The following is a 25,219-nucleotide window of genomic DNA, read 5'->3' as shown; positions in this document are numbered from 1 at the left end:
AACTGGTTTCTTGTGCCATGAAATGACTGGGATTGTGGCACTGAGGCTTCTCCTTGGTTTTGGATGGAGTCATCCAGGTTTAGTAGTCTGGGGGGCTGCTGTAGGAAGGGCACCAATTGGAACTGCTGTGAAGAACAGGTGAATGGCAGTGAGAGTGTTGAAGCCTTGTGGCCAGAATTTAGGAGCCAGTGAGGGAGTATAAAAGGATTGAAATAAACCCATCTATTCATAATTGATTTTTGAATTATAGTTGACCTATAATAGTAGAAAAATATTGAGAATAAGCCTGACTTGTTATAATCGGTCAGATTATGCATTTACCTATATACTAGGGGGAATTGAGGGTGTTATTTTCTTGTTTCTCATCTCCTCTTGACATACTGACTAGTTTAGGTCACTGTAGGGGCATGTACTGCAAAAAAAAAAGATGGTGTTAAAATGTCTGCACAGAGAGGCTGAAATTCTTTCTGCACAACTTTAGGTGCAGGAAGACACTTGGTCCACCTGTGTTTAAATAGTTTCCCAAGAGATGTTAACCTAGTGCCAAATTGTATCTATTATCCAGGACTTTTTCTGCTTCCTGCTGATGTGCTGCATTGGTAACACCTGGAAGATGTCTCAGGGTTTGTACAGGTCACCATGCCAAAGTCTGTGACAGGGGACAGTGGCATCTTTTATGGTGGCTTTAGCTGAAGTCTCTTTGCTGGTGATAAAGGCCTCATGGTGCTGGGCCATCACCTCCAAACACAGGGGAGAAGCCTGAACACTTATGAAATTATGGCATGTGATGGTTTTGTAGGGCTTTCCTCAAGGCCAGGGTGTAAAGCAGAGTACAATCAAGAGGTTTATTTGCAGGAAAGAGCCAGGTAGCAGCTTGTGTCTATATAGTGTAAAGCATAAAGGCACATTTTTGTACACGACAATTGCTGAACTTCAAGGAGTTAGTTCATATTTTTCCTTTGGAATTCTGTCTATTTGTTTATTTTTATTCTCTTGCTTCTGTAGTTCCAGCTAAGTAATTTTAACTTTTGACTATTGTTTTTCTGACTCATCTCTGCTTAGCCCTTGAAACCCGAACTTCTTCAAGCTCTGAATATGATTTATCTGGCCAGGCATTTTGAATTTTGACCAGTGCCTGAATTCCAAGAACAGGAAAATAGTCTTAATGTCATATTCTCACTGCTTCCATTTTATTTTACTAGAAGATTGTAGTTCTTTAATCTACTTTGTTTTCCTCCTATTTAAATCATGTTGGAGGCATCATTAGGCATACAGTACACTTCCCAGCTCTCCTTCAACATTAACTTAGCACGGACAAATTGCTACAGAATCTTATTTTTGGAACATGAAAAGTACATGGAGTCTCATAAGCTGTCAAATAGAGTGAGATGTTAAAAAATCAGTAGTTCATTGCTTTTTCAGTAGTGTTCTGGAGCTCGACTGACAGTCTTTGCCATGAAACTTCCTCTGGGGAGGGAGAGAGAGGATGTTTTGTGTGCAGGAACCTGTTTACTTGATTCCTTACAGCCATGCAGCGTGGGATCTGTGTGGTACTTGGCTATGCAAATTCCTGCTGGGGGAAGGGAGAGAGCATTGTTAGATTTTTATTTTTCTCCCCTCTCTTTTACACCATGCTGGCTTTCATCTAATCAAAATTGTTTTTCAGGGTCATCACATGCACTCCTAAAATTGGCAGAAAGAGGGAGAACATGAATGAGTAGCTGCAATAAAGGGAAGGCTTTTCCCAGCAACAAACTTGCATTGATAACATGGTGGTGGATCGAATGCTGAAAACTGGAGAGGGTTTATAGAAGAGCCATGAAAACAGGGAAGGCACTGGAAAACACTCTGTATAATGGAAAATGCTTCTATCAAAAAAAGTGGAAGTTGTAGATGCTTGTCTCTGCTGACAGGAACAGCAGAAGTATAATAATAGGGGGCTTTCAGTCTAGCTGGGAGTGCAATAACAAGCTGCAGTAGCCAGAAGGTACAGTTGGGGACTTGGGCTGGAAAAAAGCTGCAGATTTTTAAGTGAGGTTAATTAACTGTTGGAATACCTTGCTTCTGCTGGTGGGGATTTCAAAACCCAAATGGAATGTCAATCTAATTTAACATGTTCTGGTTCATTGTTTCTCCCATCCTTTTTGGGAAAAGTGAATGAACCAAAAGTGGAAGCATTCATCAGCCTGGCATGGCCTTAGCTCAGTTATCAAGAGAAGAGGATGGCAGTGGAAGAACTGTTCTTGAACAAAAGCAGCTGTCAAGGTGGAAAGATAGGGAAGTTGTCTAACATCAGCTGTGTAGGGGACCAAAACTATCTCAATATTTTATACATACACACACATACATACACATATATATATAAATGCTTTTCTGACTTAGACACTTAGACTTGCAGAAAATATGGACTTACCTGTATACATAAGTTGCATTAAAATTCTGCCTTTATCACCAGTGACCCCAGCTGTCCTTCTAAAAACTGAGGGATAACCAGCCAATGGAAATGTGCCCATCCAGGAATTACTGTACATGGCAGGGAGTGTTGGTCCTTTAATAAATGGTGGGGTGCTGGGGAAAAGGCCTGGCTTTGGAATCCAGCCCCCAGTAATGCTGAGTAGTGACAAGAGAGCAAATGTTCAGTGCCAGCTGCAGCACAGCTGGGAAGAATGTCAGGTTGCTTGAACTGCTTTTTGGAGACCCCAAGAGCCATGTGCCTGTGCAACTTTCTCACTTTAAGATTTGCCTAATGTTATGATTATTTTTGAGGATTTCATATGGGATTTTGTATTCAGATGCTAAGTGAAACAATTTTCACTTGCCTTCAGTTTAGCCTTGATATTCTGATTAGGTTCTTTTGGTGTTGTGAAGAAAGATCTGAAAATAAAATCAGCAGATGGGTATCATGCTCTGTGGATCAGCTAGTGAAAACTATTTCATTTAGTAGTGATGGCATGGAGTAAGATGCAAATGTTGATTGAGAGGAGAGTGCATATCCCCAGGCAATGGTAGAGAGCAGGTGTAATTAATGTGAGAGGAAATTAATGTATAACAGAGCAAGGGCAGATTTGCAAGTGCCCTGGATAGTACAAAGACTGAATTTGTAATTGGGTGGAGTGTGACACATAGCAATCTTGTATATATATATTATATATATATTATATATATATATATAAAATACATGCATGCACACATATATGTATATTGTATATGAGGTAAAATACTCTTGATGCTAAGAACAGTGAATAATTCAGTGCTTTCTAGTTTAGATAGCTTGGATCAGCAAATCCTAAAGCAGAGAGCTGCATAGTTTTGTCTCCTCTTTTTTTAACCACTTGGTGTGTTACAGCCAGGCAAAATCCACCATGATGCTCTTTTTGGAATATGAGTGGACAGTATTGATTGAGTCAACCCTGAGACAGAAATCAGCTCTCCCTTCTCACTGTGCTTATCCAAGGAGAGCTGCTGGCTCTGTGCAGTTGGATGCCACTGTTCAGAAAGTATTAGCAGGGTTCTTGAGGTGCTTGTAGCAGGAGGTACAGCCTTGGATGAACAGACACCTCATCTGGGAGGGGCTGTGCTTACAGCAAGTGAGTGTGACCTGCTGGACCAAGCATTTTAGGAAGTGCTGTCAAAATCCAGTGATGTTCATGTGCAGGGCTTGGTGGAAGGAGCTGGGTACAGACCAGTACTTACCCATCCAGAATTAGAGCTGCTCTTTGCAAAATCTTTCATTTGGAGTTGCTGTGTGTTTAATGTTGTCTTGGTTTTATCTGTCCAACAGAGAACTGTGATCACTTCTGTGTTTCATTACAGCCAAACCAGTCTGTGTATCTCTATTTGTTGCATGGGATCGAGCTACTGTATTCTGAACTACTTGAATCTTTCCCTTTTTTAACCTTAAATCTTTTCTTTCCTTTTCCTTTGCCAATCTTGGTAGGAACTTACTTAGGTAAGTAAATTGCAATTTTAACATTGTTTTTAGGTACAACAGAATTTTAAGAAAATGTTAAATCTAGGTGGTGTTTGGCACAATTTATGTTCTGTTCTGCTTGTTGCACTTACATTTCTGAAAGTTTGTAGCCTCTGGTTGTTAGAAGGTGGACACTCACAGTGGTAAAGCACTCCTGGTAGTTATAAGAGAGGCAGGGGTGCTGAAGTGTTTTGCAAGCTGGCAAAAAAGTGTGTGTGTGTGTGTATGTATGTCAACACACTGAGACTGCCTCGAGCGAGCCAGTAACTTGGAATTGAAATCCTTGTTCATCAAGCCTTATTCATGCATGAATTTTTATATTTTTCTCTAGCTTACTCACAAATGTGGTACTGTTGATGTTTTTGTTAGTGCTGGGAAGGATAGAGTCCCAGGAGGAGGATTACTTTTGGAACAGGAAAATGCACATGCAGAGTATATGGATTTTAGAAAGCAATAGTGAAGTCACTGGTTGTGAAATTGTCTGCATTCATTGTGATTGAAGATGTACTTCTGAGTCTTAGTGCATATTACATGTTCTGCACGATACTTTTTGTGGGTAAACAAAGTAGAAACCAAATGCCATATGTGACTTATTGCTTGATGAAACAATTTTGGTGTGTGGTGGATGTGCAGAAGATTGGAGTTAGTAACTTTGAGAAAACACAAATTTACTAAGTCTGAGTTGTGTCCAGGCTGGAAGCTGGGCTACTCTTCCTCCTTGGTACAAGGTCAGTTCTATACAGACTTGTGTCAGACTGTGCAATGGGCTGTACATCCCCAGCAGCAGGGTGTATGTTCAGGTGTGGAAAAGCACTGGCTGGTTTCTGACCAAGCAGAAAGTTCTCCATGCTTCAGCAGCTTCTTGAAGGCTGCTGTAGTAACTTCATGGGAATATCCCTGTGCTCCAGCCTGCACTGGGCTCACTGCTGAGGGTTTAGGCTCTCCTGCTTCTCCACGTGGCAGCTGTGTGTTGTGTGGTGCTGGCAAAACAGGCAGAATGTGAGCAGTGAGGGCAATTTTGGAATTGTGCCATCGAGGTGCTGAGTCGCAGGGGAGGGGACTGGAGCAGCAAAGAGCATGTCTAGAGTCAGGCATCCCGTGGGGACCAGATGTGCTGGTTTGCTTTCCATTGGGAAATGAGATTCTGCCCTGCTCTCTGTGTTTTTGAGTGCCAGCTGTCCCCTACTCCCACAGCATGCTCTTGGGGCAGTGCTGTAGTTGCTGCTGGAGGTTTAGGCATTCTCTCATTCAAATTATTGTTTTTAACAAATCCTAAACCATGAGAAGCAAATGACATGAGATTGCTGGAACAGGTTGTTTGACTGAGAGGTGGTTTCCCTGTCCTCCAAAGACAACAAAGAGCTGCAAAGTAGCAGCAGTAACAGACTTGTGTTGCTGTTTGATTACAGTCCTTCCCCACCTGTATTTCTTTGGGAGAAAGTCTATTCACCTGCAGCTTTGGTACTTCAGGAATGAGGGGATCATTAGGGCACAATAACCTGCTGGACTGGTTTTCATCCAAAATCTCTGATTGTGCTTAGCTTGAGGAGCAGTTCGAGGTCCTTGGCACTGAGCTGTGGGGAGCAGCCCTGCCCTGAGGGTGCCAGTTAATCTCTGCAGTGATCAGCTGTTTCATTGCCATGTCAGTGAGGTGTACAATCGGCTGTGGCAAAGGACATTTATGATTCTCTGCAGCTATAGCTTCAATTGACTTTGTCTTCATTTTATCCTCTGGGCCTTCCTCTTTATTTCAGTGTATAGAGGAGACTGGCAGGAAGAATTGGATGGCAAGAGATTTTCTACAGCTTTGGGTTCTTTTCAGTGCTACCCCTAACATTTAGTCTGGAATTTTGAGAGTATATTTCAATTTCTTTGGCTGCAAAAGAGTGGAAGACCTGCTTAGATTTGTCACTGTATACCTTTACACTTTGTGGTTTTAGAAGTTTGGTGAATCCTGAAAACACTTCCTTTTGTTGTTTGTGAATTTTTCTGTCATTTGGAGGAGGTCAGTGTTGATGCTGATGTGGAGCTGTGCAAATTCAAGCAGTTGGACCTTAGATCTCATCAGAAGGAATAATCACATTTTCTACCCTGTGTCTTCTCTAGACATTCCTCCATAAAATATAGTCTTTTTTTTTTTTCCTGGAGAGGAGCTGCCAGAACTGTTACATTTTGCTCCTGATTTAAATTCTTATGCTGTCTTATTTTTAACCTGCTTGTGGATGCATGGAGAGACGTGTCTCAAATCTTCATCTGTGAAAGTAGAGCAGGCACGTGGGGCAGGTGTGAGTCTGGCATGGTGAGTTCTCTGCCTGTGCCACCACTCACCCACAGACACAGGATTGGTTTAGTTTTTAGAGGTGCCTGTCTCACAGGCTTCCTCTCTCACACAGAAGCCACCAAAAGCTTTTGGGTGAAAATCCATTGTTTCCAGTCCAGATGCATCCTGTTGACTTGCCAGCAGTTCCACAGTGGGTTACAGATGTGCTGTCTCTGTGCCTCTCTTTGGTGGTGATTGTGCATAGAGGTTGCTCACTTAATAGCAGTGCTTTGGCTGCATATGCTCTTACTGTGATATTATTTTTACTTGCAAACTGAATAAGGTCATTTTAGTGCCTGTTTTCATTCTTTCAGACTCCAGTTACTGAAGTGTGACTAAAGTGAAAATTCATGGATTAATTCACCAATATTAATATGCTAATTGATACCTTATTGCTGTGAAAGCAAGGGTATAAATTGCATTGAAGCTGTAGCTTTGTTTTGTGTCCTATTTTATTGCAGCAAAAAGTTGTCATGGCAGCTTTATCCTAGAAATGGCAGTTTGGGAGGGAGTGGTGTTCCTGTTGTTAGCACTGCTTCTGTGCTGCTTGAAGGCTCTGAAGCTTTGGGACTCAGAGCAAGCAGCAGTTCTGCTCAGCCTTTGTTCAGTTTGCATCCCTCAGCTTCTCACCATGGAATATTCTGGTTTAATTCTGGTGCTTAGAAATAGCACTGTTTACTGTCTGTTGTACATCCAGCAATAGTCAGTGCAGCAGCAGCCACATATCAGGACAGTCTTTTCTGGCATCAGGGGTGTTCTTACTACAAGAAAAGAACTGATCTGGAGTGTGGTTAAAAGAAAATATGTGGCTTCAATCCAGGGACTAGCATCACTTGATTTACATCCCAGAGTTTCTGTGAATGGAGAAAACATAATCTTTCAGTTATGGAAGGGGGAAGAAAGTAACAAGTGCTGGAGCTTAGCTCTGAGGCTGACAGATTCTGGCTGCATCCTGCTGGCTGTGCTGTTTCCCAGCATCCACGGAGCCCTTTGTCCATCCATCCATCCCAAACAGCTGCTCACAGCTGTGTTTTGGATGCTGTGGTTGCTCCCATGTAAAAACAAATGATTATCTAGTGCCTACACTGCCTTTGTCAACATCCAAAGGTTCTTACTGGCCTTACTGGTGCCTGGTACATCTGTCCTACAGGCTTGGTGGAGATATTTTTGGCAGCTATTTCTTCATCTCTGTGGATACTTAGACACAAAAATGCAGCAAGAACTGAAACCATGTGTCTTCCCATTTGAAGCAGCTAACAGTTTAACATCTACACAGGATGGAAAATACACTTGATATAAACTGATGATTCTAGTGTGGTGTATTGTGATATACTCAATGCTCAGGAAATGTCCCCTGCTTCGCCCTCCTTGCTCCTGACACTACTGTGCCCTGTGTTTCCTGTCATACTTGATGCAAGAACGGTTTTACCAATGAGAACTTCCAGGAACCTGCTGGAATACAGACCATGAGCTGTGAAAGTTCATTCTTGCTGTTTTTTTTAAAAAGTTTTTAATCCCAGCTAACTCTCTAGCAATGGGAAGGTTCAAAATCCTGTGAATGTGAAAGGAGAATTTGCACTGAGACCTTTTGCAGGCAGCAATAGCATTTGCTGATGCCTGTCCTGTAGGACCTGTTGGATTTGCTCACTGACATTTTGGTTCTCAGCCAGAAGAGGCTGAGGAAGGTGGTTTGGTGCACAGATGCTAATGAAGTGGTGTTTTCTGGGAATGTGCATCTTGTAAAACCAAACAGTGCTAGCAAACAGCTTTATTGGGTCTCCCAGTCCATTCTGTGCCAGGCTGTGCTGCCTTACAGCAGCAGGCCTTTCGCTGAGATCCCAGGAGCTCTGAGAGTCCTGCAGGCTCCTGTGTGGGCTCAGTACAGCTGGGGGCAGTGTGAGGGCTTCCTGACAGCACAGCAAAGCCCCTGGTGCTGTGTGTGCCTGGGAGAGGGCTCTGTGAGAGCTCAGTGGCTGTGCTCTGTGCCTCAGGAGGTGTTTCCTCGTGGCAGGTTCAGCAGATCCACTCTGTTTGTGAACAGCCTGTAGCTGACGTCGGAGCTGAGGAGTTCCCAGGGGACCCAAGGAGGATAAGGAAGATTCTGTTTGTTGCTGCCTTGACAGTGAATAATGCCTTCCACTTTCTCCTCCTTGACGTCAGTAAATTCCTCAGACTAAAGGAGAATGTCAGATTTTTCCCCAGATGCACAGCAAGGCTGGGATCTGAAAGGGAGGTGTGCTTCTAGTGCTAGTGGGAAGCAAGGTTTGAGTACATGGAGAAGGGACTGGGTGAGTGGAACGTGTTTGTGACTTGGGGCCTCTGCTCTTCAAACCACGTTGCCAAAGAAGCTTTTCTCAGTCACCTTTATAGGAGGGCAGAAGTCAGTTCAGTAGGCAACTCTAGGCTGAGCAAAACAACACAGTTGTAATCATAGCTGCGTGTGTTTTGATTTTGTACTTTTTTCTGTCTTGGAAAAGCAATGGTCTTACCAGCTCTATTCTCTTTCCTGTTTGTTAGGTCTGCCTAACCACGGACAAACCAGACAAATGGTAAGAGAATGTTCATTTAACCAAAACAGGGAAAAGAAGAATTATTAACCCACACTAGATAGAACACCCCATTAAACCGTAGTGCTTCACTTCCGCCTTTGCTGTTTGCAGCTGGTCACAATTCCCAATTCACTGAAAAGGGAAAAAATATTGTTTTGGGGCATCTAAATCATCTTAGTGGTTAAATACAATTTAAACCTCAAATCTATCTACCTTTATATCTATAAATGAGATCCTGTTTTGAACAGAGCATTTTGTTTCTGCTCATGCAGAAACTGAGTGGCTGCTTACAGCAAAGTTCTGGGATGTGTTTCTAGGTGAATGTGTTTCCCTGAAGGAGAAAAGTTTAAATGATGGAAGGGTTTGTTTTGGAAAACAGTTTCTTTTTAATTTTCTTTTAGCAAGTTGGTGTGCAAGTTACGTGCTGAGAATGCTTGTATTTTACGTTCTTTTTTTTTTTTTTTTTTTTTTTGAGTAAAAATATTTGTAGCCTTTCATCTATTGTGCTGAGTTTAATCAAAGGACAGAAGCAAATAGCCAGTCTGATTGATGTGTCTCTGGCAGAATGCTTTCTCACTAAATTGTGAAGGGGCCAGTGCAAAGGCTGTGCATCCCCTTCCCCCTTGCACGTGGCTTATGGGAAACAACTTCAAGCATATGTTTTTCCCCCCCAAAATGATCTTCTGATGTTGATCAAATGGAGCTTGCCTCGTTAGCTGAAGTGCCACAAGGCATTAGTGTCAGCAGGGTCCCTGTGACACGGGTCAGCCAGCAGCAGGTGTGGCTGATGGTCACTGCACAGTGATCACAGGCTTTATTGAACCTGACAGGGTTTGGGGAAGTGAGCAGTGGCCTGAGGGGAGGCCAGAACTTGGATGTGCCAGGCTGCTTGGAATGACAGAGCATTCCTTTGGTTTGCTGCTCCATCTGAAGTGATAAATTGTACTCCTCCATGAATTCAGCTTCATTCCTTGTCACTGAGAAGACTGGCTACTTGTTTGTGTCTGCTGAATAAACCAACTCAGAGCAGAGGGAGAAATCTCTGATGACTTAACACTTTTTAGGTGTTTTAGTGTGAAACTCCCAGAACTGCCTTGATTCCATGTTGCCCGATCAAGTGTGAATGAAAAATTAAAGGTCCTCATTTAGGATGTATCATTTGAAATAGATTTCACCGTGTAGGTAGAGAAAGGGCAACCTGGAAGCACAGGGGTGCCATTTCTAGGTATTTCCAGTAACTTTTTCTGGAGTTGTTCTCCTGTGTATCTTGCATATGTGGAGAATATATGCTTTGCAACCTTAAGGAATGGATTTTCTTGGAGAAACCTGGAGGGGGTAAAAATAAAGCCATCAGAAAAGCTTTTATTTGAAACCTTTTGCTTAACAAATGTCAAATCTAAAAGCAATTGTTGAAGTATTTCAGTGGTCTGCAGTGGTGCTGAAGCTGTCTTGTATAACATGGAGCTGGGCAACTAAGAAATTAAATTGTTATTGCACTTGTATGCAACAGTTTTAAAGAGCTTAGGGTTTTAAAAGGTGGGGGGTTTGTTTGTTTAGCTCTAAAGCCCTGATGCTCTACAGGAAGCAGATCTTGCTGTAGAGCAGTTGATTAAGGCTGGTCAAAAAATAAGTCATTATCATTTTCTGTTTTCTGCTCAGATACAAAATGAGATAGACACAGGGGTTTGTTGGGTTTTTCCCCTTGGTTTTTAGACTGAATTCTTCCCTTTCTAAGTCAAGGTTAAAATTCAGTTAGTTATTGCAATGACCTGACACTAAAGGATTTGAAGTCCCCATGTCCACACCATTCCTTTTGAGGTGGGTCTCCCAGGGCAGACATCTCTCACACAAACGCTCAGTTTCCCACTCCATGGGCAGAAGGGGAAGCCTTGGTGCATCTGGGGAGATGGCCTGTGAAATACCACTATTGAATTTATGCCAGGGTGTTTTCTGACCAGCTTTAATTCATGCACATCAAATTTCCTGGGCCTTCATTTTGCATCTTTCCCAGCTGCTCAGTGTTACTGATTTCAGTGGGATTTCTTAATGTGCTGATCAGCAGGAAGAGGGGCAGCAGCACTGGACTTCAGTGATCAAGGACAGCTGCATTTGAGAAGCTTAACACTTTGCTCCCTTTCATCTGCACCTCTCTTAATAACAGCTCATGTTTTTCCTGCTGAGTGTAAGGGGCTTACTGTGAGTCTGGAAAATGATGCCTGTGTTGATTCGCAAAGCAAATGTGTTGTTATGGGAAGTCTGTGGTGTTCAATACTAAAAGGGTTTTTATCATGAAAGCTGCTAAGCTTTGTAGTACTACATTTGTTTTCAACAACATATTTAATTCTATACTGTCCTCATTAAATATTGACCTCCCTAGAACAAAAAGGATGTGGGTAAGTTTGGTGCTCCAGAATAACTGTAAATTCTGATTCTTGTATTTGATTTGCTCTGTAGCTAATTTCCTTCCATGAAATCAATAGAATTGCTCTAGATTTATGGTAGTAGCTGAAATCTAAGTCTGATGCTCAATCTTTTGAACTTGATGTCATCTTTCAGACACAAGCCACAAATTATTGGTAATGCCTTCCATTTATTACTTGTCCTGTCGCTGAAGTATTGCTGTCCTGTTGCATATCGAAGGCGCCTGACTTGTTCTGCTTGTGAACAATTGCTTATGTGTGAATTCTGTGTTCAGTCCTGGGCCAGAGGGGGAGGTATTTACCTTAAACTCTCAGCAAGCCATACAAAAACTTTAATTCTCTTTTCCTTTGCGTGCTTAGCACATGTTGCTGCAGGTTTGTTGCAGGCCATAACTGTGCTGTTTTATGTATCACGTTAGGGACCAAGCCGAAACTTGCTGCTCAATGGGAAATCATACCCAACAAAAGTCCGATTAATTCGTGGTGGATCCATGCCTCCAGTGAAAAGGAGGAGGATGAACTGGATTGATGCACCAGATGATGTTTTTTACATGGCCACTGAAGAAACCAGGTAGGAAATGTGGTGTTTCAGAGGATTTAAGGGGATGTCTGTTGTTTTGTGGGTGCTGCACCTGGTGTTGTGGTTAGAGGGGGATCTTGTCAGCAGGTCCGATGCTACAAACTGAATGCAGAGACCACAGCCAGTGCTGAGGTGGGTAAAGGGTGGGAAATAATCATGCACTTACATTCCAGAGAAAGCAGATTCTTGTTCTTCTTCCAAAGCAGTTGCTGTAGGAGATGGATGCAAAGGGGAGGAAGACTGAGGTGGGAATTCACCTGGTTCAGACCCATCACTGCCCTCGCAGGTCCCATCTCAGTGGGACAGGATAGGGCCCTCCTGGCTCATGGGTGACACTGAGGAGCAGAGCCTCCTCTACACAGAGCTCTGCATGTCCTCTTGCATGCTGAACTCTGGCATTACCCCTCAAGACATCTCCACGTGTGTCTGAGTCCTGGAACCTGTGAGTGACAGAGGGTTTCCATAGGCTGAGCTGACTCATTTTTCAGTGATTTGCATTTGCCACCAGTAGCAGTGAGATTTAGTCCCACAGTGTCAATCTTCCTCCTTTGGTGGTACTGCTTCTGCTAGTCCTAATTCTTCTTGTTGGTCTGCCCACAGGATAAAAATAGTAGAAGAAGCTTTCCTTGTGTGAGTTTCACTTCAAACTGTTTACAAACTGCTGACAGAGTGGTAGAAGCTATGTGACCCAATCCCTTAGGCAAAGTTCCCAGTACTGGTATTCCTAGGAGGGGAGTGTTGCTCCTGGGTGTGATGAGAAGGTAGAGAAATTGGCTTGTGTGGTTTCCTCCCAAGAACTTGATGCCTCCCTTCTGAGTAACCTTGAGGAAGGTCAGAGCAAAGCTGCAGCCCTGCTTTCCAGTCCTCCCTGACAGCAGAAGTGGTGTCTGGCTTCTGTCTTGTCTGAAGCCTGGAGTTATCAACACTTGCGCTATCAGTGAGTGCCCCAAGAGCAGAGAAGCACTTACCTTTCCCTCCACTTGCAGAGATGGACCTGGCAATTACTGGATGTCTGAACCCTTCAAGTGACTGAGGAGGTTGAGAATTTTAGTGCTTTGTCTCTTCTGGTACTACTAAATTTGGCATTGCTCTGAGTCTGCATTTGTTCAGCGCAAAGGTCATAGGCGAGAGCCCTGGTATCTCCAAACTTCTCCTTAACCTGCAAAGCATTTCAAGTCTCAAGGGACTATTCTGTGGGCCTAGTATCAAAAATGGGCTTTGTAGAATAGGTGATACTAGTAACATTCAGGTTACTAACCACTGATCTATTGGATGATCAGCTTTCAGTGCAGGAAACACCATGTTGGAACTCAGAAGACACATGAAATTAATTTCCTGGTCAGACTTGTTCCTATGGACACCTTTAATGCAACTGTGCATTTCACACCAGTTCATTCATATCTTTGCCACGTCTTTCCCTTCTCCTTTCTGTGCCTGCAAGATGCTGTGAAAGAAAGCAGTTATATATGGAATTCCATATATAATTGAAAATAAAGTGAGAGAAGGATTTAATTTTCAGGGAAAGCAGTTTTCTTATTACTGCTGTCGCTCTGATAAAGAGGTACTGGGCTCCTGTTGCAGCTCTCAGATTCATGTGCTGTTGTGGACACAGGGTATGCACTCCTTAGATGCTCAAGGCTTGTTTCATAATCCTGCATCTAGGGAGCTGTTCTTGACATCTTTGCTATCCAAGGCACATTAAATACTCCAGGTGCACAGTGGCAGCGTGTCAGTACAAGGTCCTGCCCTTTGACCTGGACAGAACTGTGACAATATTCATCCAGTGTGGTGTTGGTTGTGACAAAAATTTATTGCATACACAGAATCCTCTGCTCAAACAGAACCACTGACAGAGGCAGGAAGGATCAGTCCCGCAGTAACCAGCACAGCTCTAATGAAAATCGTGGTGATAGACATCAGCTCAGTAAGATCTTATCACTTCCATTTAAAAATAGAGAGAGAAAGAAAAGGGAAAAAAAAAACCACCCAGGCTTCTTTGTCTGACAGCCGTGCTGCTTAGCTGACTGCTGAGTGGTGAAAGGAGATTTTTGGCAGGCTGTGAAGAGCAGGGAAGCCTGAGCGATGGAGCATTGTCAGTGGCACGGGTTTTCTGTCGGGCATTTCACCTCTAACTTTTCCTTGAACCATCTGCTGCATTCCAGTGTCAGGAATGTAAGACTTGTTTGTGAGCTCTGAAACAATTTGAGCTTTGTGTTGGCTCCATAGCAATCAATCTAGCTGCAATATCTGCATATCGTCCCCCAGCTGAGGGTCAGGCTGTGTTTTCAGTCACAGCAAGTAGGTTTCCCTGAAGTTTTACATGCTCCTCCTCTCCCCTTTTTGTTTAGCTCTGTTGAGAACACAACAGAGGTGCTGGAAAACTCTGTGGCTCTGAAGGAGCAGTTTGAAAAGTTGGTCGAATGAAAGGAGTAAGTTTTGAATTGAAGGCTCCCAGTGAGGAGCTGGCATTTATAACGGAGGCAGCGGTGACCTGATCAGAATCCAGAGTGCTGCAGGACGTGTTTCTGGTGGCAGCGTGGCTGATGGAGCACACATGGGTGCTGCAAGGAGCTCTGCTGGCTGAAAGTGGATCAACTGCAGTCAAACATCTTGGAAAAGTCATTATATCAAGATTTTCTTTTCTCTCTCCCGCACCACCACTTTGCCAGCTTGTTTTCACCTCTCCTCACCCTGTGGCTTTTTAGTTTTAGAAGGTGCTGGAGAAATGGGGACACTGGGCAAACAAAAAATGTGTCTGTGTGAGTGCAGCAGCTTGTCCTGCTCAGTGGGCAAAAAAATCAAGTGAAGAGATGACCAAATCTGACAAGAAGTGATTCAAAATCTTCAGCTGAAGTTGATGGTTTGTCAGTTCTGGTGGTGCAAAGGGTAAGTTTTTGAGGATAAGGGAGGTATTTTGACCACTTTCTTTAGCAGCCATCACATCTTAAAGGCAGAAATCATAGCACAGTGATAGGCATTAGCTCAGTGAGAAGGTCTCTCTCCCACTGACAAATAAACCAAACCAACCAGCCAAAACCACAACCAGCAAAAGGGGGTTTTGGCCCCAGTAGTGTTCCCTAAATGGAACTGCGGGATAGGTGGCTGAAATGTGGGCTGCAGAGCCCTTTCTCTCCTGTCTCTTGTGGTCAGCCAAAACCTTGTTCTGTCAGGAGCCTGTGAGGGAAGGCAGTGCTGCCTTATCAGACCCTTCTTGTTGCCCCAGTTCCTGAGCTGGAGACTCATAGTGGGTACTAGTGGACTACTCTTGTGACTATTTATTACTTTCCTTTCTAATCTCTGTGTGCCTTTGACCACCACAACATCCTCTGTATAAAAGAATTCCTTATTTGAATTACACAGTACATTTTTCATTGTTGCTGCATTTTTGGGTTTGGATGGGGTTTTTTAATGATACTTCTTTTATCTCTGAGCCTGGTATTAAGAAAAAGAAACAAATTCAGTATTTGTCTCTGTCTAACTTACTTTGGTAATTTTAAAGCTTTGGTGTCTCTTTCTATCCATATGGAAAACAGCTTCCTGCATCTGATAGGACTTGTTGCCAGTCTTGTACATATAGGGAAATCTTTAACCAAATACCAGGTGTGAATATTGCCCATCTCTGGGTTGGGCACATGCAGTGTGGAAGAAGGGAAAAGGGGAAACACCCTGTTGGTGTTGTCTTGGCTTTGTAAACTTCCCCAGAGCTACCTGCAGCACATCCAGCTGATCAAAATAAATTCAGAATAAATCAATGGTGTGGAAACTGGCTGTCCTGACTATTTCAATGTTCTATTCCCAGCAAGAGACCCTGGTCCTACCAGGCTGGACCAGAATGCCTTCTACAGGGGCAGGATTCTGGAGCAGAGAATGCGGTTTCCTCTTCACTGGGGGGTTTATAAATCAGAGAATCTGAGTTTCCCAGGGCAGCCATTGCAGAAGGAGCCATTGTCAGCCAGCCCAGCAGGCGTGTGCGGGCCCCGTCTCCCCTGGAGGAGCAGAGCAGCCCCGGTGCCTCTGTAATCCGTGCCTTTCTCCCTCCTGTCTGCAGGAAAATCCGCAAGCTGCTTTCCTCCTCGGAAGCCAAGCGAGCCGCCAGACGCCCCTACAAGCCGATTATCCTGCGGCCCATGCAGGCGGTGCAGCTCCGCCAGCCCATGAACGATGAGCCCATCATCATCGAGGATTAACGCCGGCAATCTCCTCCAGTATCTACTTGAGTTTCCATGGCTACAGCATTGAGCTAACTGTTGAAGAGAGGGGACTTTTGAGGAACTGTTTTGCATCTTTTAAACCCTTAAAAGGAACTCAGCCCTGCTCTGAGCCTCTGACCACAGACTGCTCTCTCTCTGTCTCTCTCTCTCTCTTGCACTCTCTCCTATCTTTTTTTCTTATTTTTTCCTTTTTTTTCTTTTTTTTTTTTTTATTTTTAGTAGCCTCCTTTCCCTTTTGCTTCTACCCCTTTTGTAGAAGGGGGAGGGAAAGTAAGTTTAACTTATTAAGAGAATGTGGACTAGTACTTTTTAGCTTTGTTTCCTCTTCTGATGTACGAAGAGCTAGAACCCTTCATTTTGTGACTGAGCTATCGTTGCAAAGCCATTTTATGAGGCTGTGTTGTAAGATTTCTCTTTTCTTTTCTCTTTTTTTTAATTTTGTGGACGGTGCCATTTTTTTATTTCATTTATATTATTTCTTTTGTAGATAAATTTCCAATCTTTAACTGATATTTGAAAATAGGAGCTGAAAGCCAGCCCCAGGTTCAGCCAGTTTTCTTTGGTCCTGTCCCTTCTGTTTTTTGGATCTTTTTGCACAGCCAGTTGTGCTCATGCACAAGACAGACCAACTCAGGCTGAGAAAGGAGTGAGCTAAGAACTGAAGAACCTTGCAGAACATTACACTACCGTTGTGTGCAGTGGAGCCAGGCTGCCAGAATTAGGTGTCCTTACTCTAGTTGCTCTCTGGGAGATGTGGCCCGTGGCATTTCTCCCAGTAACCAGCATTTGCGTGCTGCCTTCTGTGACATCTGGGATCCTACGTGCTGTTAGCAGTAGGCCCAGCAAGTGTAATGAATTGCTTTGCTCTGGCTCCAAGAGTCAAGTACACCAATGCCCAGGGACATTTTGCTTAGAACTCTGAACCTGTTTGTGCATCAGTGCTTTTGGACACGTTTCCCAGGATGAGACCTGGTTTCTCTTTAATTGCGTTACTGTATGTTTCCCATTTTGAAGGGACTTTAAATTACAGCTGGGTTTTCATTTGAACACATTGTGTCTGAATTTAAGTGGTTTTTTCCCCCCTTGACATTTCTTGTGTTTGAGGTTTCTTGCATCTCTTCAACTTCTTATGTATTTGCAAGTCTGTATCATTTCTTTTTCATATGTCTTCTCACGGCAGTGCATTTGCTGGATGCCCTGCTCGGTTTTGAAAGGATGTAAACTATCATTTGCAACTTGTGCTGATCTGTACATGTACCTGCCTCAAGCAGACACAGCATGTAATAACCCCCAAGTCATTCCATATGTGTCAGCGGTGAGATGAGCCAAAGTTGTATTTGGGTTATCACAGTCCAACCGTGATTCTGTGCAACTCTGTTAACCCGCCGGGTTAGACGGAAAGGAATCCCCACAAAATGAAAACAATTCAGTTAACTTTACTTAATAAACCTGGAAAGTGAGCTTTTGTGAAACATCTGCTTTTTGTCTCTTCTGAAACAGCCGCCCTCACTCAGGTTCCACGTGCCTGGGGCTCGCAGCCCCGCGCCTTTTGTCCCATCCCTGGGCTGTGTCCTGCTCCCCAGGGTCCCTGGGCCAGCACTACAGGGCAAGAGTCCGAGTCACTCACAGTTTGATTCCTCCCCTGTGCAGTTTAAACATTTCCTTATGCTTCAGAGGCATCTCCCTCCTCCTCAGACAGGCAGCAGATGCGGGGCTGGGCCTCTGAATGAGCCCTTTGTCCACAGCAGCTCCTGGTCCTGCTGCTCTGGGCCTGCCTCTGGTGTGTTAGAGGGACATCCCTGGGGGTCAGCAGCCCAACCCGTGGGCAGTTCTGAGCTCTGCATCGCTCTGTCCTCCCAGATGAGCAGCATGGCCTCCGTGTTTGCTCTCATTTGCTGCTCAGGAGTGGTAAGATTCACCCCGTGGCTGTGAGCACCTGTGCACCCTGGCAGCTCTTAAGTGTATCCTGTGCTACAGGTGAGGCTTTCCTGTCCTCAACTTAAAAGTGAGACAGGCAAGCCATGTCTGAAAGATGTGCTACTCAGGAAGGGCACAAAAGCCCTCAGGCTTGGAGCAGCACCAGTGACCATTGGCAGTTTTACTTTGTCACCATCAATCCTTAGGATTAACCCTCTGTACGCCAGAAACACCGGCTGCAGGAGGGTTCTGTAACACTTCTGTCTCTGTGAGAGCAAGAGCTCTTGTGGATTCCTTCCAGTAGCCAAAGGAAATCTGAACACATCACGTTGGAAAACCCCGTGTCCGAGCTGGCCCCCGCAGTGCCCGAGGGGCTGGGGCAGCTCGGGCAGCCCGGGATGCTGGAGCTGCTGCTGTGCTGGGGATCCCGGGGCTGGGGCAGCTCGGACAGCCCGGGGTGCTGGAGCTGCTGCTGTGCTGGGGATCCCGGGGCTGGGGCTGAGCTCTCCATGAGCCCGGCAAAGGCGGCTCCGGCTGCACCGAGAGCACAAGAACCACTTGGGGGTGCCAGCCCTGCGGTTTCCAACAACTTAAAAGCTTTCTTGGAGCGGCTCCAGAGATTGCTCTGGGAAGGAGTCCAGGCAAGGAGAGCGAGCACGTCCTGTGCTGCCCTAACTTTGAAGGACCCTTGCGTGTCCTTCAATAGAGATGCTGTTTTCTGGCGTGCAGTAGCAGGCTCCCCTGCCATGTGTTTGTTTCACTGGCTTATATTTGTACCAGCTTGGGAGGGGAGGCTGGAAGATCCCTTTGGCCACCAAAGGAAAATGCTGGCTCTTGGGAAGTGCAGGGAGTGGTAGGTCCAGGCACTGACCTGTCCGAGCTTGAGGGGTCACTCCCTTGAGCTGCTGCTGTCACAGCCCCTCCTGTGCCAACCTCTCCTCTGTATTCACATTCCTGTGCTGTTGCTGCAGGAATTGCCTTTGGTTATTCACCCTCCTGCTCTAGAGCCTTGTCAAAATAGAACAATGTTCACACAGCAGGGGCAATGTCCCATTTTCCAGGTCCCTTCCTTTCCTTGCTTCCCACCTCCTAATGAGCCCCTGAGATTGTAGGGGGAGCAGAGCCTGGAGCTGGGAAGTGCTTGCCTGCCCGAAGCAGGCCAGGTCTGTTGGGATGTAATAAGTGTTGCCATGTGCATTTGGGTATTTTCCCTTCGCTGTGTGTCCCTGGCATCCCAATCCTTCCCTCCCCTCTCTGCCATGCGGACGTGGGAGCAGATATGTCACAGGCTCAGCTGTGATCCCCGGGAGAGGACTGTGCTCACGTGGATGGAGCATGCTGACCTCCAGACTCAGTGCCATGCCTGCAATTTTACAGGCTTAAAAAGAAGCAGGAAGCTGCTCAGGAAAGTATTTTAAAAACAAAACAAAAATCCAAACATTCCTACAATACTTCATGCCAAAATGCTTTTGCTACAGATTTAATTTTTTTTAAAGTTAACTTGAGTGTTTTGGGGGCGCTTTTTTACATTGCATTTTGCATTTTACCAGCTTGTTAATAGCAGCTCTCTGTGATCTCTGCTTTTGCTGCTGTAACATGAAGGCAGCGCCCTGACCGTAACAGCACTGATGAAATAATATGAAAAAAAGCAAAGTATGACCAAAACTAACAATTCCAAACCTGGCAATCCTGCTGTGGGAGGAGGGCTGTAACTGGGACACTATTGGAGAGTTGTAAAACAAAATACACGCTGAAATTTTCTTTTGAAATGGAAATTTGGAGCTAGTGCCAGCTCTGCTGCGGGCTCTGGCTCTCTGTGCAAGTGTTACACAAGCCAGACCATGGGAAGCTGGAGAGGCTCTTTGGGATGGTGGGATTGCATCACGGTGGAGCTGCTTCCCACTGCCACACGAGGAGGGGGCACTCACCTGTTCACAGGGGCCACAGGATAGGCAGTGGCACAGGAGGTGTGCCAGTCTGCTGGGGGATTTGTGGGAAGAGCACAAATAAAATCTGGCAGATTTTGACTATGAGGAGAAGGAAGGAATTTTACTAATTTACTGAAACTGGACCCTGAAACTTTTCTGTTTTCCTTAATCCATCAAGAGGGCACAGACATAAAAACACCATTAACCCAAATAAGCTTTGGCAGCAGCATTAGAGGGAGAAAGTAAAGATCACTGCAGAAAGGCAAGTCGAGGCATGACAGCCCTCTCTAGCTGGTGAGAGAGGGATTGTTTGGGGTTTTTCCTGTAAATGTAGTCAGTGTCTTTCAAGGTCAGCCTGCAAGAGCCAACAGTGATGGGATCTGCTGTGATCCCCAGAACATGAACACGTCTGGAGTGTGGGTGGTGTTCATGCCCTTCCCAAGGCAGGAGGCTGGGGTGGCCCACGTCCCCCTGTCCCTCCTGCCCTTACTTCCCTGCCTGGGGACTGGCAGAAGGGTTTTGCCCTGCTTGAGCAGCTTCAAAACCTGGTGGCAGACTCAGTCTCTGACAATCACGTTTCACCCGAGCAGGAGGAGGAAAGCTGCCTCAAGCAAAGACGCACAGTAAATTCAGATGGGTTGTGGGGCTGGGGCTTGTCTCCACCTCTTCTTCAGCCTGGAAGAAAGTCAGGGCAGGTCAGGGTTGAAGCACACTTGATTCCTGCCCTGGGCTTTGCAAGTTCATTCACCACATTCCTGGAATGAGAATGAATAACATAAATTCAGCATCTTTTTGCAGACAGCTTCCTCCCTTCCCTCCTGCAAGGGGACTCTCCACCTGGATCCAGTGCTCTGTGGGATGCTGGCAGTGTCACGGGGAGCAGATTTACAGGTTCTGGCCAGAGGGTTTCAGCCAAATTGTGCTCATTCAGAGATTTTCCATCTGAGCAGGAGCGAGTTTGTTCCCCCTGCCTGTGCTCTGGCTGCCGCCAGGCAGGACAGGAGGGAGGTGAACGTGTGGATCCTGTGGGTGAGGAGCCAAGCTGGGTTTCCCTGCATCCCAGGAAAATGCCCAGAATGTCTGGGGGGAGCCAAGGCCATCCTGGTGGGTGGGTGGGTGATGCTGATGGAGAAGGAGAAGATGGTGCTGTGGGGACATTGCAGCACTCGTGATGTGCTGGATTATGTGTGTCCAGTCCCTTCCCTACCCCAGGGGCTCACTGAGAGTGTCCTGGAGGTGCATGTGGGGCACAGACACATGAAAGCTGGGCAGCCCCTGGGCACAGCACTGCTCCTGCTGCTGTGCCAGCCCTCAGAGCCACATTGCGCCATGGCCAGCCCGACCTCTGCCCACAGCACGTCCGGGGGGGCTGTGGCTCTGCCAGGGCTTAATGGCCAATTGCCCTGAGCTGAACTTTGCCACTGCAGCCTGGGTCTGAGTACAGCCCGTTCCTTGGGACACCCTTTCTTTCCCTGGAAAACCTGGGGGAGAGCCACCGGTGCAGGCTCTGCAGGGGCCACCCCTGGCTTCTCTCTGCAGTCCCACCATGGCTCTGACGGGGTTTGAGGGCTGTGCTCAGATCTCTGCAGCTGCTCTCCTGCCTTTGGTTGGCTGATCCCACTGCATGGAGGGATCCCTCCTGCCCCAGGGGCTCACACCGAGCTCTGCACCCTCGGAGGGATCGCTCCTGCCCCAGGGGCTTACACCAAGCTCTGCACCCTCGGAGGGATCGCTCCTGCCCCAGGGGCTCACACCGAGCTCTGCAGCCTCGGCCCTAGTGTGCAGCGCGCTGGGATCCCCCGGCCCGGGAAGTGGTCACAGGGACAATGGGGACATCCATTCCAGGTGGCAAGGACACAATCTGTAAACCTGTTTATCGCAGGCGTGACAGCGCTATCGGCCCTGCCTGATAAGGGCAGGAGCTCGGATGCCTTTTAAAGGAGAGGAGCGAGGAGTGGAGGGTTGGAGCTGCAGGGGCCGCGGCCTGGCGCTGACGTGCCGGGCCCTGGGCAGTGGCATGTGCTGCCTGACGGGCCCCAGCTCCTGCCAGCCCTCGGCACGCCCGTCCTCTGCTCCTCCATCTTCCCTTAGGCTCCTGCTAATCCTTCCTAAGCCCCCGTGCTCCCTCCAGAGCTGTGCACTGACCCTTGGGCAGCAGGGCTGGGTGCCCGGCGGGCGTGGGGCTGTCCCCTGGCTGCCTCCTCACCCCGGGATCCTCGTTTTGGGGGACAGATGTCCCCTGTTGCAGGCAGGGGGCTGCCCTGCTCGCTGTGTAGGACAGCCAGATCCACGCTGGCAGGCACTGCACATCCAGGAGGGCTGTGGAGAATAAATGAAATAAGAAAAAAAGTGTGTTGCCAGGTTTTGTGAAAAGCTCTTTCTGTTGCATCCCATCACAGGGAACTGCTCCCAGCCCATGAAGGGAAGCCCATGAAGGGAAGCGCAACCACTTTTTCCATGAAACTCCTGCCTACCACAAGGATCTGAGGCAGAACTGTTATAGCTGGGATGGCCATGGGCAGCAGCCATTCTTAACCACCAGCCCTGGCTGTGGGCTGTGTCTGGGACATGGGAGTTCCAGGGGTGGAAAAAGGAGAAGTGTGTCACCCTGGGGTGACCTTGTCACGAGGGACAGAGGGCCCTGGGCCTGTGGCTGCACATGGTGCACCAGCCAAGGCTCTGCAGGCCACACAGGGATCACTGATCTTTGGGCACACCAAGCCAGCAGCAGGGGATTTTCCCATAACCTCTTTTATTTCTGCCCCCCCCCCCCCCCCCCAACCTCTTCTTGCCCTGTAACAAATCCAAGGGGTCCTAGGTGCCAGAAAACATGAGAGCAGAGGAAGGCTTTCCAACTCCCCTTAGGAGCAGCTCTGTCTGGTCCATGAGTTTTTGTGGTATTTGTATCTGAATGAAGAAAAAAGAGCTGAGGGGAGTCAGCGCGGGGAGGGGGAGAGAGGTGAGCCAAAGGAGAGGCAGTCTGGAGGGAGTTATTCCTTATTTATTCCTCACTTTCCCTTAATCTCTGCACAAAGCTCTCTGCTTGCCCTGCCCTGGGCAGGGGTCCCAGCCTCGCACCTTTTGGGGGCTCCCGGTGGAGGCGATCCCTGTCCCAGGGCCAGCCCAAAGGCAAAGCCCCCCCGTGTCCTGCAGCCCCTGCCGGGCCCTGCGGAGCCGCTGCTGCCGGGACAGGGCTGCAGGAGCAGCTTTAGGATGGGCTTTAGGATGGGCTTTAGGATGGGCCTGCTTCGGACTCACTGCGGCCGAGGAGGGGATGCTGCAGGGATGCGGCTCCTGCTCCGTTCCCCGCAGCACTGAGGGAAGTGGCCGGGTTAAAGCCCGGCTTTATGGCGGGGGAAAGGCCCCGCACAGCCCCGGAGCGGGGACTGGGGCACGGGCAGGGCACGGGCAGTGCCCCGGGGCGGTGAGGCCGCCCCAGGCCGGAGGCTGCTGCCCTCCGCAGCTGAGGAAATCCCGAGGGCCGCAAGAAAATGGGTCACCTCCCGCCACTGGGGACACGGCCCCCTCGGCTGGGACACCCCCGGGCACTGCTGCAGGGGGCACGGCCCGTGCCAGAGACCTCCCCTGGCCGCTGAAAGGCGCCTTTGTCACCCGCTGCCAGGGAAACTCCAGCTCAGCCCTCGGGCAGGGATGGGCCCCTCCAGTTTCTGACGGAAAATGCATCCTTTGGTGAAAATTATTAATGTGCTCTCCGGGGAGAGGCACAGCAGGGTCGGGGGTGTCCCTCACGTGCCACCACCCCCCTGCCAGCACCCTGTGTCCCCTCGGCAGCGGGCTGTCCCCCCTGGCACTGGCCGTGCTGTCCCCACAGCAGCTCGGCCATCCCTGCTGGCTCCGCCTGTGGCACCCGAGTCACCTGTCACATCCCTGCCCTCCGTGCAGGAGCATGCCCAGCCTAAATCGGGGGAGATTAAGACACGACCAGCTAAAGCCACTTTGCTCCTGACCAGCATATCCGCTTGGGATTTAGCGCATTTGCAGGCAGGGATTCACACCTTTAGGTGATTTGTCTTAATTCCCCCCAGCCTCTATGTGTGAAAAGCCCTTGGCCGGCACCTTCTGGGTGCTGGTTCTGCAGCGTGGCAGTGCCCAGGCTTTCTCCTGGGGCCCCCCCACCCAGGCCACAGGGTGAATGCAGCCTTCTTCCTCCTTCTATTGCACCCCTCAGCCCCCAGGGCTGGAACACCAGCTGAGGCCGCCTCACAATGGGGAGGATTTAGACAGGAGACCCTTTTCAGGCTGTCCCTTTAGTGAATGACCTGCTGCAGGCACAGGCATGCTGTGGTGGCTCTGCCCGCTGCCCTGGGGTGCTTTAGGGCTGCAGCCACCCTGGGCACACAGAGGGACCCCAGGAGTGCTCTGGGACTGTTCTGGAGCGGGCAGCCACTCTTCTGGAAATCAGAAGCTCCACGAAACCCCAGCTCCTGCCCTCCCCGGTGGCTGCAGGCCCGGGCTGGGACACCCTGGCTCCGCAGTGGGGGACGCAGGGCTGAGCCCCTCCCGGGGGCCGTGGGGGCAACGCTGCCACCTGCCCCGCAGGGACCCCGCGGCCACAAAGCCACGCATTGTTGTGACAGCAGCTGGCCAAGGAGTGACAGGGGTGCCTGGGCCTTCCAGCGCCGCGGGGTGCAGGGGCTGTGGAGGAACCGCTGTCGGGCACCCCCGGGCCCCGTGCTGCCGGCAGAGTCACCGTGTCCCGTCCCGGAGCCCGGGTTCCCTTCCCAAGGCTGCGCCGGGGCCGGGCGGGAGCTTGGCAGCTGCAGCAGCTGCCGGCAGGGAATGGAATTCTGTGACAATGGCGGCGGAGCAGAGCCAGGCTGCCGCTGATGAATAATGCAGGGCTGCGCTGGCAGCGCGGCAGATGTCCTGTTTACCAACACGGCAGCTCCCCGGCCGCGGGCCCTGCGCCCCTGTCACCACCTCTGTCACCAGCCCTGTCACCCCTGCCCTGCGCCCACCGCAGTCCCGCCGCGGGGCACCATCCGGGCACAGAGGGGCTCCCCTGCCTCGCCACGGCATCCTGGCTCCTCGGGTATCCTCGCCGCGGCTTCACGGCTCCCTGAGCATCCCTTCGCAGCCGGAGGGGTTTTCGAGATGGGAGTTTCCATGGCAACAGAGAGGAATGGCGCCGGGAGCCGGGAGATGCGGGCGCTGGAGCCGGGCAGCGAGCGGGGCTGGGGCTGGGGCGGGGACGGGCTGCGCGCTCCCGCGGGCGGTGGGAGATGCCCGAGCCCCTCTGCGGCCGCCGGCCGGGACCGCCACCCCCCACTCATGTCCCGGACTCAGCCGGGAAGGCTCCCGGC

The 25,219-nt window shown here is 48.4% G+C and overlaps 1 protein-coding gene across 2 annotated transcripts in view; it reads left to right on the top strand.

The window, feature by feature from the left end:
• MTA1 (metastasis associated 1) overlaps positions 1-17,522 on the top strand; it is a 75,125-nt gene extending 57,603 nt beyond the window's left edge. Inside the window, exons 18-21 of one of the 2 annotated variants that reach the window (XM_054638394.2) lie at positions 3,938-3,949; positions 8,808-8,839; positions 11,679-11,830; positions 15,888-17,522. In XM_054638394.2, coding sequence (XP_054494369.1) covers positions 3,938-3,949; positions 8,808-8,839; positions 11,679-11,830; positions 15,888-16,026 — 335 coding nt within the window. In that variant the 3' untranslated portion in view covers positions 16,027-17,522. The remainder of the gene's footprint in view (positions 1-3,937; positions 3,950-8,807; positions 8,840-11,678; positions 11,831-15,887) is intronic. The other variant, XM_077181895.1, reaches the window with a different exon arrangement.
• The last annotated feature ends 7,697 nt before the right edge of the window (positions 17,523-25,219 follow it).

Source organism: Agelaius phoeniceus, chromosome 8, assembly GCF_051311805.1.
Source record: "Agelaius phoeniceus isolate bAgePho1 chromosome 8, bAgePho1.hap1, whole genome shotgun sequence".
NCBI classification, from domain to species: Eukaryota; Metazoa; Chordata; class Aves; order Passeriformes; family Icteridae; genus Agelaius; species Agelaius phoeniceus.
This window is presented reverse-complemented; position numbering and strand designations above follow the sequence as displayed.